The sequence below is a fragment of the Oratosquilla oratoria genome, chromosome 42, assembly GCF_046742065.1.
Source record: "Oratosquilla oratoria isolate Oo_2021 chromosome 42, ASM4674206v1, whole genome shotgun sequence".
Lineage (NCBI taxonomy): Eukaryota > Metazoa > Arthropoda > Malacostraca > Stomatopoda > Squillidae > Oratosquilla > Oratosquilla oratoria.
The window spans coordinates 7,501-22,500 of NC_134818.1; the positions used below are offsets into that span (position 1 = coordinate 7,501).

Below are 15,000 nucleotides of genomic sequence, written 5' to 3' on the forward strand. Positions count from 1 at the left end.
GCCATGGGGTTTATTCGATTCCATGTAAAGGTTGTGACTTAGTTTACATCGGACAGACTGGAAGGGATTTGAATACTAGTATGATTGAACATAAACGTTCCATTAAATATGGACAAGAGAGCTCAGTTGTGTTCCAACATGTTAAGCAATTTAAACAATGTTTAGATTGGGACAAAGCTGAGCTTATCTATAAATCCAGATGTGGGTTCAGGAGAAAAATGGTAGGATCTACTATCATTGAATATCAGCCCAACATGAATATTTCAAAGGGGCAATGGTCCCCGGATATAATGTCCGGACTCTTCATCACCAACCTATTGAAAACTCATTTGCCTCCTGACCTCACATACGGAGTGAGCCGAGGGTAGAGACCTCTTCCCATGTTCCCCTTTCTTTTGTTAAGGGTGCTACTTAAGCAGCACGCTCTCTCTTAATTGTATCTACTGAAGAGGATTGCAGTTTGCAATCGAAATATATAGATTCCGCGTTTCCAGTCTTTTCTACTCCAACAGTGGTTTCTACGTTATTGACAAATGTGTGATTACATTTTTCACCTGTAATATATATATATGTTTGTGTCATTTTGACATTTTGGAAATAAACTCTCCTACTGGGATTCGAACCCTCGCCAGAGCGGCTTGCTTCGTAGAAGGCGAAGATCGTACCATCACGCCACAACGACCCTTCAAAACAGAACGAATTAGTTCACGGACTAATCATTCTGCCGAGGGCACTCGTGTGGAACGTGGTATGTACTATATTTCATCAAATCCTTTATGCAGGCTAGTCTTCCGACAAATGTTTGTGTCATTTTGACATTTTGGAAATAAACTCTCCTACTGCGATTCGAACCCTCGCCAGAGCACCCTGCTTCGTAGAAGGCGAATATCGTACCGTCACGCCACAACTACCCTTAAAAAAAGAACGAATTAGTTCACGGACTAGCCTGCATAAAGGATTTGATGAAATACAGTACATACCACATTCCACACGAGTGCCCTCGGCAGAATGCTTAGTCCGTGAACTAATTCGTTCTGTTTTGAAGGGTCATTGTGGCGTGACGGTACGATCTTCGCCTTCTACGAAGCAAGCCGCTCTGGCGAGGGTTCGAATCCCAGTAGGAGAGTTTATTTCCATATATATATACATACATACATATATATATATATATATATATATGTATATATATATATATATATATATATTACATATATATATACATATATAAACATATACATATATACACATATATACATATACATATATATATATATATATACATATTAGTAAAGGGGGGGAGCAGGTTCTCAGTAATACACGTGGAGTTAAAAACGACAGCATTGTTGTAGTTGTTCAGTCTTTTCTTCGTATTCTCGATTTTCCTGGTAAGAGATTTTCCATTGACTGAATGGATTGAAACTAGGTCTCTATATTCTTCCATTTGTTCTTATTTGATATCAACGTTTCGTCTTAAATAAGACATTATCAAGATATAACTGAAATAACAAAAATTACATGGTAACAGTAAAGGTACTAGACAATAACAAGATATAACTGAAATAACAAATATTACATGGTGACAATAAAGGTACTAGACAATATCAAGACACAACTGAAATAACAAAAATTACATGGTAACAGTAATAATAAGGGTGACAAATTTATAAAAATAAATACGGAGACTTACGTATTTAAAGAGAAGGAAGGGTGTGAGAGAGCTGGGGATGACAGAAGTATATATACCTAAGATCAGGTCAGACCAAGGGGGGGGGAGGAACAGACAATAAGGACCTCAGAGGTCAAGGGTAAGGGGGGGTTGGGGGGAGGGTTAGGTGGGTGCGGTCACCGAGGGTGGGGGAGGAGGTGGAGGGAGAGAGAGAGAAGGGGTAGAGGGAGAGGGGGGATTTTTATTTCTAAATAAAGGAATAGAGGAGATTACATTGCATTGAATGTTAATGACCGGATTTTTGTCCTTAATGTGAAAGGCTTCGAGTAGTTGTAGTCTCCTAGGGTCATTGCTTGATCCAATAATTTTGGTGTTGTTGATCAAATCATCTCTCCTGAGTGCAGCGTTATGGGAACTCCTATGATGTTCTTTGATTGCCCCCTCTTGTAGGTGGAAAGTTAGGCGACGGCTGACTTTACATCTAGTAAAACCAATGTAAGAATGGGGGAGGAAATTACAATTTCCTGTAGAACATTTATATTCATATACTACATTAGTTTTAGATGTGAAGTCCGATCGCTTAGACAAATTGTTTGTCATGATCAGGGAGGAAGTTTTTGGGTTTTTATAATATATGAGAACTCTGATTTTATATATATATGTATATATATATATATATATCTTTGTGTATGTGTATATATGTGTGTGTGGTGTATGTGTGTATGCGTGCTGGGGTGTAATTTAAAAGATCTGATGTTATTTTATTAGAATTTTTTGTAAGCCCAGTTCTTTAGTTCAGCATATGTGTGATTGTGTAGGTGTAGGTGTCCATGTGTATGTGTGCTAGGGTGTAATTTCAAAGATCTGATGTTTTTTTATTAGAATTTTTTGTAAGCTCAGTTCTTTAGGTCAGCTTCACTGCGATCAAGTTAAACACATTCTTTAAAGAGGACAAATATGCTCTTCTGAATTTAGAAAATGAATGAAATAAAATAGAAATCAAGATAACTTGAAATGTTTTGTTTCACTTGCTATTCATAATGTATTTCATTCCTGAGATTAGGTGAGCTTAGGTTTGTTGTGACAATTGTCTTTTTGTTTTTCACTCATAAAATTTCACTTAGAACACGTTATCAGGGAAATCATAGAAAAATGTAGGGTTACTTACAATATAATTATATTTGAATGGCTTAACTATCAACATTCATCGATTTGATGTCAATGATAATTTAATGAGTTACTTTTTAAAAGTTCTTTTCTTCGGGACGACCAAATTCTTCGTTCCTGGAGTAGAAGAAGGAGGATTCAGGGCAGGGAAGGGCAGCGAACTGGTCGACACAGGTCAGCTCCTTTTGGTCGAAGCGGAGACCTTCGTTGCACATGAAGCTGTGCTGCACGGTGTCGATGCGACCGTCATCAAAGAGGTAAGGGTTGCACACGTGGAAGACTTGGCAATTGTTACCTTCGTCGGCGTAATATCCGTAGGGGCGGTCGGCACACTGGAATGACGTGTCAATCTGTCTCATGAGGATGGATGCTCCTGAGGGAAGGTTGAGGGGCTCGAAGACTCCATCGACAGGAAACTCGGACTGAGAGCTGAGGACCTGGGGAGTGAGCTTGCTGCTTCCTTCTCCAAAAGAGGTAACCTGGCTACCACTGATATCGGAAGTGGTCTGGAACTGACTATTGCTGCTGAAACCGTCCTGGAATTGATTGTTTTGATTGTTGACCCCTTGCTGGAAACTACTGAATGTCTGCTGCAGTTCTACACCATTGAAGGAACCGGGTCGAGCAAGTCTCACAGCAGGTAATTGAGGCTGTGCCGAGACGACGGCAATGAGCATAACTGAAAATACAAACAATTAAAATTAATGTCAAGTTGCATACATTCTGAAATTCAGAACCATATCATCAGTCCTCCAAGGGGTATCTTGCTTCTTTTTCTAAAATAAAACTATTATTGTCACTCACCAGCTGCAAGAGTATTCATGTTGAGCGTTAGCTGGACGGATTCAGAATGGAATGCTTCCCCAAACCACGGATTCACCTTTATATCCCTCCTCCACACTGACTAGAAAGTTGTTATCAAGAACATCTGCTTCTTCCAACAGATACCCTTGAAGAGGAGGTTTTATATCAATACTCGTGCAACGTCGATCAGTATAAATGCCATACTTCAAAATACATTAGTATTTCCTGTATAACGTTGTAAAACGGTATGTACACAGCCTCCACTACTCGACTGCATCAAGGTGAATTTTGGATGACCAAGTCCCTGACTGTGCTGTTATTCTTAAGTGCAACATTAATATATATATATGTATATATATATATATATATATATATATGTATATATATATATATATATATATATGTATATATATATATATATATATATATATATATATATATATATATATATATATATATTTAATATATATGCCATGAAAATATTCAGTACAGTTATTATGGCATGGGAAAATTACAAATTCGGATCGATGAATTAGTGTTCGGAAGAGGCACCACTGTACCGTCTCGATGGTGTGTGCATGCGATTCACCATGGCCTTGGATCACATCTTGGACTAGTGATCGACAACTATTTTATTGTCGGAAGAGCTCGGAGCTCATATATGACCGATCTATGAGTAATGCTATGACCTTACACGCACACACACACCCAACTCCCCGCCCACGTGAGTTGGAATAACAATCGCAGTGCAGCGATACTGAAATTATTTCAGCCCTTCATGTATGGGTGAGACGTCGTCATCATTTGCTTGGACTCCCATAATTTATACATACACACACACACACACACACACACACACACACACACACACACACACACACACACACACACACACACACACACACACACACTCACACTCACACGCACATATATAAATATATATATATATATGTATAATAATGTGTGTGTATGTGTATGTGTGTATGTGTGTGTGTGTGTGTGTGTGTGTGTGTGTGTGTGTGTGTGTGTGTGTGTGTGTGTGTGTGTGTGTGTGTGTGTCTGTGTCTGTGTCTGTGTGTTTGTATGGTTACATTCATCGATGTTCAACAAGTACTGATATTAAACGTTAACCTCTTTAAGGGTATCTGTTGGAAGAGATAGCTGTTCTTGATGACAACTTTCTAGTCAGTGTGGAGGGATATAAAGGTGAATCCGTGGTTTGGGGAAGCATTCGATTCTGAATCCGTACAGCTAACGCTCAACATGAATACTCCTGCAGCTGGTGAGTGACAACAGTGGTGTTATTTTAGAAAAAGAAGCAAGATACTCCTTGAAGGACTCAATATATGATTCTGAATGTTAGTATGTGTATAACTTGGCATTAATTTCTATTGTTTGAATTTTTAGTTATGCTCATTGCCGTCGTCTCGGCACAGCCTCAGTTTCCTGCTGTGAAACTTGCTCGACCCGGTTCCTTCAATGGCGTAGAACTGCAGCAGACATTCAGTGGTTTCCAGCAGGGGGTCAACAATCAAAACAATCAATTCCAGGACGGTTTCAGCAGCAATAGTCAGTTCCAGACCACTTCCGATGTCAGTGGTAGCCAGGTTACCTCTTTTGGAGAAGGAAGCAGCCAGCTCACTGCCCAGGTCCTCAGCTCTCAGTCCGAGTTTCCTGTCGATGGAGTCTTCGAGCCCCTCAACCTTCCCTCTGGAGCATCCATCCTCATGAGACAGATCGACACGTCATTCCAGTGTGCCGACCGTCCCTACGGATACTACGCCGACGAAGGTAACAACTGTCAAGTCTTCCACGTGTGCAACCCTTACCTCTTTGATGACGGTCGCATCGAGACCGTGCAGCACAGCTTCATGTGCAACGAAGGTCTCCGTTTCGACCAAAAGGAACTGACCTGTGTCGACCAGTTCGCTGCCCTTTCCTGCCCTGAATCCTCCTTCTTCTACTCTAGGAACGAAGAATTTGGTCGCCCTGAAGAAAAGAACTTTTAAAAAGTAACTCGTTAAATCATCATTGACATCAAATCGATGAATGTTGATGGTTTAGCCATTCAAATACAATTATATTCTAAGTAACCCTGTATTTTTTCTTTCTATGATTGCCCTACTAACGTGTTCTAAGTGAAGGTTTATGAGTGAAAAAAGACAATTGTCACAACAAACCAAAGTCTCACCTAATCTCAGGAATGAAATACATTATGAATAGCAAGTGAAACAAAACATTTCAAGTTATCTTGATTTCTATTTCATTTCATTCATTTCCCAAATTCAGAAGAGCACATTTGTCCTCTTTAAAGAATGTGTTTAACTGGATCGCAGTAAAACTGAACTGAAGGACTGGGTTTACGAAAAATTCCAACCAAATGACATCAGGCCTTTGAATGCCTACACAGGCACACACCTACACCTACACCTACACACACACACACACACACACACACACACACACACACACACACACACACACACACACACACACACACATATATATATATATATATATATATATATATATATACACATATATATATATATATATATATATATATATATATATATATATATATATACAGGGAGTTCGGGATAAATTTGACACTTTTTTAGAAAGGAAAGAAAAACGCCATATCTTGGCAAAAAATGTAGTCTCAAAATTCAAAGTGCACCTCTTAGAGGATGTTTTCCCAAATACAGCTCACTCAAAGAAGTCTCCCTGAGCCCTCACCACGGCCTCCAACCAGGACCTGATCCTGCAACACGCGGCCTTCACAGTGTCCTTCGAGAGACGCCGGAACACCATTTTGATCCTGGCAATCAGCTCATCCTTGGTGTTGCAGGAGGTATGATTGGTGTCTTTTCCAACCGCGCCCCGCACACAATAGTTCATGGGGTTGCAATCAGGCGAGTTGGGGGGCCAGATGTTGGGACTGATGAAGTCGTAGAAGTTCTCAGACAGCCACTTCTAGGATTTCCCGGAGGTGTGCTAATGAGCTGAGTCCTTATGCCACACGTATGACCTCCCCGCAGCCACCCTCTCCACCCAGCGCTTGACAACAGTGGACAGCAACTCAATATAGCCATCTGAAGTGAATCTGAGTCCCTCTTCAAAGATGTGGGACGATATGACGTGGCTGTTGCTGGAAGCACACCCAAAAATCATCACAGTTTGAAGGACTTCGTCTGGACTGTAGGCTAGCCACCTGTTCTGCTCGTTGTGCAACTGGTCCAGGCAAAAAAATTGTCTGAGAAGAACTAGAGCATCCACGGCTCGACTAGGTGTTTGACCTTGTTGAGGAGATTCTTGGTTTTCGTAAAGCGGTTATCTTGGGTCTTGGCGGTGAGTAGTTGGCCCTTGCGCCTCTTGTATGAGGAGTAGCAAATATCCTGGTTCAGCGGTTTCTTCAAAGTCGCCACTCCGACTCCCATCTCTCTCGCCAAGATCCGCGTTGCCTTGCCTAGAATTTGCCGCACCGTTTTTGCAGCTTCTCGACGAATTTCGTTGTGCGAATAATGTCAGAGTGCCCGCTATGATCCTTCCTGCTAGCCATTGCTTCCACATCTCCGTCGCAATTCTCCAGCTCACATCTCACGGCCTTCACGGTATTCAAAGATCACTGAGGGGCAGCTAAGATTTTCGATTTTTTTTTATCCAGCGCGAATAATCATGAAGCAGGTCACTCTCTTCCAATACTCCGGTGCTCTCCAGTCGTCCATACACTCTAGCTCTCACGGCTACCAATCGTACACAGAATCACCTATCCGTTGCACTTAACCGCTATGAAATCCGTCAAATTGTTCTTAAATACCAGATGTTAAAAGATTATCCCAAACACCTGTATATACATACATATATATATATATATATATATATATATATATATATATATATATATTGTGTGTGTGTGTGTGTGTGTGTGTGTGTGTGTGTGTGTGTGTGTGTGTGTGTGTGTGTGTATGTGTGTTTGTGTGTGTGTGTGTGTGTACATATATATACATATAGATATATTATTTGGATGATGGAGAACATAAACACAGGGGAAGGCTCGGAACCCTAAACACTCTAACGTTTCGTTCGCGTAGAATTTCTTCAGAGAGTGTATGTAGAACTGCAATTGAAGTTTATGTACTAAATCTAATTATCTTTTCGGACACTTGGGAAAGGTCGTTTTTTTTTTTTTTTTTGGCGTGCTTTAGAATTAAAATACTAGTTTCTTTAGCTAAATTGATAAACCCTCCTCGATGATTCGATGAATTATTAGTTGAAATATATGCTGATTCAACAATTCTTCTAGTGAATTTATCAAAACCTTTATGTAGCACTTCAGCTTCTCTCCAGTTTGGTAAATGATCGAATTTTTCCGCATGAACTACTAAAGAATTAGATGTCCTATGTGCTTTTATGTCGTTTTTATGTTCATAAATTCTTTTTTCTAATCCTCTTGACGATTCGCCAAAATAAGCCATTGAGCAACTATTGCATGGGATTTTGTATACGACGCTGTTTTCGGAATTGGTTCTCTTTTCAGAAGTCTTTATTAAATCACCTATCCTCTTGTTAGTTATTTTAGCTATGTTCATATCTGATTTTGTTAAATATTTGTCTATTATTGGTGACGTTTCTGAGCCAGGTACTGATATAAAATTTGTATTATTTTTATCATTTCTCTCTTTCTTTCCGCGATTGTAAATATTTATTGCTTTTCTTTTTGTTCTTTTCAACATTCCCTCTGGATACCCAAGTTTGTCAAAGGTTTTCATAATGTAATCAAATTCGCCTTCTAGGTATTCATTACTACAGATTCGTAGTGCCCTGAGAAAAAATCCTATTACTATACCACTCTTTGTCCTATCATCATGTGCGGAGAAGTAATGTACTAAATCCTCTTTGTTAGTTTCCTTTCTGTATACTGAGAAAGTTACAGTTTTTTTTACTCGTCGTATTTACGTATCTAGGAAGGGCAATTGTCCGTTTTGTTCCTCTTCTACGGTGAACTGAATATCGCTGTTGACCGCGTTAAGCATTCTCGCTTTATTATTTACATTGGTGTTTTCGGGGATGATTGCGAGGACGTCGTCTACATATCTAAACCAGTGTGATCCCCTACCATTGATTCTGATAAAGTTTTCTTTTTCTAATAACTCCATATATAGACAGGCCATCACTGCACTTAAAGGACTACCCATAGCGAGACCTCTATGTTGTTCATAGGACATCTAATTCTTTAGTAGTTCATACGGAAAAATTCGATCATTTACCAAACTGGAGAGAAGCTGAAGTGCTACATAAAGGTTTTGATAAATTCACTAGAAGAATTGTTGAATCAGCATATATTTCAACTAATAATTCATCGAATCATCGAGGAGGGTTTATCAATTTAGCTAAAGAAACTAGTATTTTAATTCTAAAGCACGCCAAAAAAAAAAAAAAAAAAAAAAAAACGACCTTTCCCAAGTGTCCGAAAAGATAATTAGATTTAGTACATAAACTTCAATTGCAGTTCTACATACACTCTCTGAAGAAGTTCTACGCGAACGAAACGTTAGAGTGTTTAGGGTTCCGAGCCTTCCCCTGTGTTTATGTTCTCCATCATCCAAATAATTTGTCTAAAATACTTATCAATATATATATATATATATATATATATATATATATATATATGTATATATATATGGATATATCTATACATATATATATTCATATATATATATATATATATATATATATATATATGTTTGTGTATGTGTATATATATATATGTGTGAGTGTAGGTGTAGGTGTGCATGTGTATGTGTGCTGGGGTGTAATTTCAAAGATCTGATGTTTTTTTATTAGAATTTTTTGTAATCCCAGTTCTTTAGGTCAGCTTCACTGCGATCAAGTTAAACACATTTTTTAAAGAGGACAAATATTCTCTTTTGAATTTAGAAAATGAATGAAACAAAATAGAAATCAAGATAACTTAAAATATTTTGTTTCACTTGCTATTCATGTTGTATTTCATTCTTGAGATTAGGTGAGACTTAGGTTTGTTGTGACAATTGTCTTTTTGTTTTTCACTCATAAACTTTTACTTAGAACACGTTATCAGGGAAACCATAGAAAAAAGAATGTAGGGTTACTTAGAATATAATTTTATTTGAATGGCTAAACCATCAACATTCATCGATTTGATGTCAATGATGATTTAACGAGTTACTTTTTAAAAGTTCTTTTCTTCGGGACGACCAAATTCTTCGTTCCTGGAGTAGAAGAAGGAGGATTCAGGGCAGGGAAGGGCAGCGAACTGGTCGACACAGGTCAGTTCCTTTTGGTCGAAGCGGAGACCTTCGTTGCACATGAAGCTGTGCTGTACGGTCTCGATGCGACCGTCATCAAAGAGGTAAGGGTTGCACACGTGGAAGACTTGGCAGTTGTTACCTTCGTCGGCGTAGTATCCGTAGGGACGGTCGGCACACTGGAATGACGTGTCGATCTGTCTCATGAGGATGGATGCTCCTGAGGGAAGGTTGAGGGGCTCGAAGACTCCATCGACAGGAAATTCGGACTGAGAACTGAGGACCTGGGGGGTGAGCTGGCTGCTTCCTTCTCCAAAAGAGGTAACCTGGCTACCGCTGACATCGGAAGTGGTCTGAAACTGACTATTGCTGCTAAAACCGTCCTGGAATTGATTGTTTTGATTGTTGATCCCTTGCTGGAAACTACTGAATGTCTGCTGCAGTTCTACACCATTGAAGGAACCGGGTCGAGCAAGTCTCACAGCAGGAAACTGAGGCTGTGCCGAGACGACGGCAATGAGCAAAACTGAAAATACGAACAATTGAAATTAATGCCAAGTTGTACACATTCTAAAATTCAGAAGCATATCTTGAGTCCTCCAAGAGGTATCTTGCTTCATTTTCTAACATAACACCACTGTTGTCACTCACCAGCTGCAAGAGTATTCATGTTGAGCGTTAGCTGGACGGATTCAGAATAGAATGCTTCCCCAAACCAGGGATTCACCTTTATATCCCTCCTCCACACTGACTAGAAAGTTGTTATCAAGAACAGATATCTCTTCTAGTAGATACCCTTGAAGAGGTCAACGTTTTATATCAATACTCGTGCAACATCGATGAGTGTAAATGCTATACTTCAAAATACATCGGTATTTCCTGTATAACGTTGTCAAAAGGGTGTGTACACAGCCTCCAGTACTCGACTGCATCAAGGTGAATTTTGGATGAAGTCCCTGATTGTGCTGTTATTCTTAACTGCAACATTAATATATATATATATATATATATATGTATATATATATATATATGTATATATATATGTATATATATATATGTATATATATATGTATATATATATACATATGTATATATATATATGTATATATATATACATATATATATGCATATATACATATATATGTGTATATATATTTGTATATGTATATATATGTATATATATATGCATGTATATATATATATATATATATATACATATATATATATATATATGTATATATATACACACATATATATATATATATATATATATATATATATATATCACATGAAGACTACATGGAAAAACTACAAATTCGGATCGATGAATTAGTGTTCGGGAGCGGCACCACTGTACCGTTTCGATGGTGTATGTATGTGATTCACCATGGCCTTGGATCACGTGTTGGACTCGTGATCGACAGCTATTTCCCTCTCGGAAGAGCTCAGAGCTCATATATGACCGATCTATGGGTAATGCTATGACCTTACATGCACACACACACCAAACTCTCCGCCCACGTGAGTTGGAGTAACAATTTGCAGCCCAGCCATACTTAAATTATTTCACCCCTGGGCGTGATTCGAACCCGGAACGACGTAGTGGCAGCCAGGAACTCTAACCACTGTGTGTCTATGTGTTGACTTGAAATTGATCGCAGGTAGATAATGAATCAGTGTCTTCTTTACGTCAATTAACGTTTCACGAATTTCGTGATCATTTATATCAGTGAACGTGCTTCAGCTATCAATGTATGTGCATGTACAACCTACGTATGTGTGTGTGTGTGTGTGTGTGTGTGTGTGTGTGTGTGTGTGTGTGTGTGTGTGTGTGTGTGTGTGTGTGTGTGTGTGTGTGTTTGTTTGTATGATGTTTACACTCATCGACGTTCTACAAGTACTGATATTAAATGTTGACCTCTTCAAGGGTATCTGTTGGAAGAGGCAGCTGTTCTTGATGACAACTTTCTAGTCAGTGTGGAGGAGGATATAAACGTGAATTCGTGGTTTGGGGAAGCATTCTATTCTGAATCCGTCCAGCTAACGATCAACATGAATACTCTTGCAATTGGTGAGTGACAACAGTGGTGTTATTTTAGAAAAAGGAGCAAGATACCCCTTGGAGGACTCAAGATATGCTTCTGAATGTTAGAATCTGTATAACTTGGCATTAATTTCAATTGTATTTTCAGTTTTGCTCATTGCCGTCGTCTCGGCACAGCCTCAGTTTCCTGCTGTGAGACTTGCTCGACCCGGTTCCTTCAATGGTGTAGAACTGCAGCAGACATTCAGTAGTTTCCAGCAAGGGGTCAACAATCAAAACAATAAATTCCAGGACGGTTTCAGCAGCAAAAGTCAGTTCCAGACCACTTCCGATATCAGTGGTAGCCAAGTTACCTCTTTTGGAGAAGGAAGCAGCCAGCTCACTGCCCAGGTCCTCAGCTCTCAGTCCGAGTTTCCTATCGATGGAGTCTTCGAGCCCCTCAACCTTCCCTCTGGAGCATCCATCCTCATGAGACAGATCGACACGTCATTCCAGTGTGCCGACCGTCCCTACGGCTACTACGCCGACGAGGGTAACAACTGTCAAGTCTTCCACGTGTGCAACCCTTACCTCTTTGATGACGGTCGAATCGAGACCGTGCAGCACAGCTTCATGTGCAACGAAGGTCTCCGCTTCGACCAAAAGGAACTGACCTGTGTCGACCAGTTCGCTGCCCTTCCCTGCCCTGAATCCTCCTTCTTCTACTCCAGGAACGAAGAATTTGGTCGTCCCGAGGAAAAGAACTTTTAAGGAGTAACTTATTAAATTATCATTGACATCAAATCGATGAATGTTAATAGCTAAGCCATTCAAATATAGCTATATTCTAAGTAACCCTATATTCTTTTTTTTCTATGATTTCCCTGATAACGTGTTTTAAGTGAAGGTTTATGAGTGAAGAAAAAAAGTCAACTGTCATCCAAGCTCAGGAATGAAATACATTATGAATACCAAGTGAAATAAAATATTCAAAGTTATCTTAATTTCTATTTTGTTTCAATCTTCTTCCAAATTTGGAAGAGCATATTTATCCTCTTTAAAGAATACGTTTTACTTGAGTGCAGTGAAGCTGAGATTACATATTAATATCATTTAGGTCAGACATCATTATGACATCATTATGAACAAAAAATATTCCTCATGATTTAGTATTTGTTACCAGTTGAAACGTTTTAGCTAAATCCAACGTCATTTTGGATTGCTATTTCTAAGTTTATTGGAAAACTGTGAATATTGTGAACGTTTTATATCAGTCTCTTTATATTCATATAACTAGGTTATTTTGAGAATGCTTATATATCCTGTTCCAGATTAGTTTCCCTCAATGGTATCGTTTCATATATCATAGAGAGAATGGGATTATTGTTACTTGATACAGAGTGAAAACTAGCTCACCAACAGGGTAAGGCTTTCATCTTTGGACATTGTAACCAGAGATGGCGAAATCCATCTAATACCAATTTATCTTTTTTGTCATTTTGTAATCGAGACGCTCTAAGGTCTAGAATGTGTTATTACTCGAAATGAAAATTGATATATGTTTATCCCTGGTGCTGAATAGCCATGATTCCGTGTACAGTAGTGTACCTTGAAATTGGAAACTGCGAGTGTGCGTTTGCTTTCGAAACAAGAAGCGAAAGAGAGCATCCACCTTCCCACCTCATTACTTTCTTTGCTACTAGGGAGGTCTTACGGAAATAAACGAGAAAGACCGTCAACAATCAGAACGAAAGTAAAAGTAATACCTATGATGAAAGGGGTTGAGATAATCTGTAAGCCCTTGTTTCCGGGTGAAAGACACGGATTTGATGGGGGACCAGTGTACAAATTGAAGCTCCACGAGGTTTATTTCTATAGGCTTTTTTTCAGTTTCAGTTCCATTGCTAATAAGTCCAAAGACCTCCAAACTATTTAAGTATCGTAACCCGAAGTGCATAAAGCTCTCCAAGGACAAAACTAAAATAAAACAGCTGCAGTGCCTTGTAGGTGTATATATCTTTAACTAAATAAATAGTATTCAAGCAATCAGGAAAATGTACTATTTTTTCTTGAATAAGGTTCAGTGAATACAAAACAGGAAAAAGAACTCAGGAACACTTCGAAAATTGGACATTACTCTGATAAAGTGTTTTTTGCCCGACGTGAAATATAGCTTGAGCGATTTTTTTTTTTTTTTTTTTTTTTTTTTTTTACAGAGATAGTTGTGCAGTGGATAGTATCCCCAAGCTTCAATCGACGGCTAAAAATTGCTGAAGGAACTTCAAAACGAGCCATTCCGGTCATATGTCATACTATATACATGAAATCCGTTTTGGAATCTTAGTCACAATCTACTTTGCTGTCTCCACTTCTGTATCTTGCTTCTTATTTCTCTATTTTCTTTATTGTTCTTATCTACGTTCCAGTTTCGTGTGGCTGTTTTACAACAACTTGTCCCATTCCGTCTAATAGCAATAACTGTAACTAGGATCATGTTACAATGAGTACACTGGATTATGTGCAGTATAATTTTATTAGAAACTCTACTATCATATTTATTCTTCTTTTATAAGCAACATAACGACTATAGTAGCAACTTCTTACAAGTAATTTCTCTCATGACACCAGAACATATTGTTCCATTAGCAGAAGAAAGGAAGTTCGGGGTAGGGGAATGCAACGAACTGGTCGACACACGCTAGCTCTTTCTGGTCGAAGCGGACACCGCCATTGTATGTGACGCTGTGCTGCAAAGTTTGGTCGCAGGGACAAAGAAAAAAATTCTCACGTTTTCATAATATTTCAAATACTTGACTAATTGATTTAGTTTTCTGAAGGAAATTCAGTGCCATGGATTCTGTTAATTTAGTTTTATTAAAGAAAACCTGTACACATTTTTTTCCAAAGTAAAGGGTATATATCACTGTCCATTTTGTGTTTCTTTACTTTATTCTGGGTTGCGAAGGATTGAGGTGTTCCAAATAGGGCCGCTCACGAAAAAAATTGAGAACCAATGATGTAAAGAACCAACGTGGATACCATTGACATCG

General features: G+C 38.8%; 3 protein-coding genes across 3 annotated transcripts; 1 reads left to right on the forward strand and 2 right to left on the reverse strand.

The window, feature by feature from the left end:
* Positions 1 to 2,821: 2,821 nt before the first annotated feature.
* Positions 2,822 to 3,674, reverse strand: LOC143021466 (uncharacterized). Its single transcript, XM_076178999.1, has 2 exons — positions 3,638 to 3,674; positions 2,822 to 3,512 (listed from the first exon to the last, which is right to left on the reverse strand). Exons 1-2 carry the CDS (start codon positions 3,654 to 3,656, stop codon positions 2,911 to 2,913), a joined length of 621 nt encoding a protein of 206 aa, XP_076035114.1. The 5' UTR covers positions 3,657 to 3,674; the 3' UTR covers positions 2,822 to 2,910.
* Positions 3,675 to 4,887: 1,213 nt separating this feature from the next.
* Positions 4,888 to 5,661, forward strand: LOC143021481 (uncharacterized). The gene is made up of 2 exons (XM_076179020.1): positions 4,888 to 4,919; positions 5,045 to 5,661. The coding sequence occupies exons 1-2, from the start codon at positions 4,901 to 4,903 to the stop codon at positions 5,644 to 5,646; spliced, it is 621 nt and encodes a 206-aa protein (XP_076035135.1). The 5' UTR covers positions 4,888 to 4,900; the 3' UTR covers positions 5,647 to 5,661.
* Positions 5,662 to 9,775: 4,114 nt separating this feature from the next.
* On the reverse strand, positions 9,776 to 10,618 carry LOC143021516 (uncharacterized). Its single transcript, XM_076179090.1, has 2 exons — positions 10,579 to 10,618; positions 9,776 to 10,453 (listed from the first exon to the last, which is right to left on the reverse strand). The coding sequence occupies exons 1-2, from the start codon at positions 10,595 to 10,597 to the stop codon at positions 9,852 to 9,854; spliced, it is 621 nt and encodes a 206-aa protein (XP_076035205.1). The 5' UTR covers positions 10,598 to 10,618; the 3' UTR covers positions 9,776 to 9,851.
* Positions 10,619 to 15,000: the final 4,382 nt, after the last annotated feature.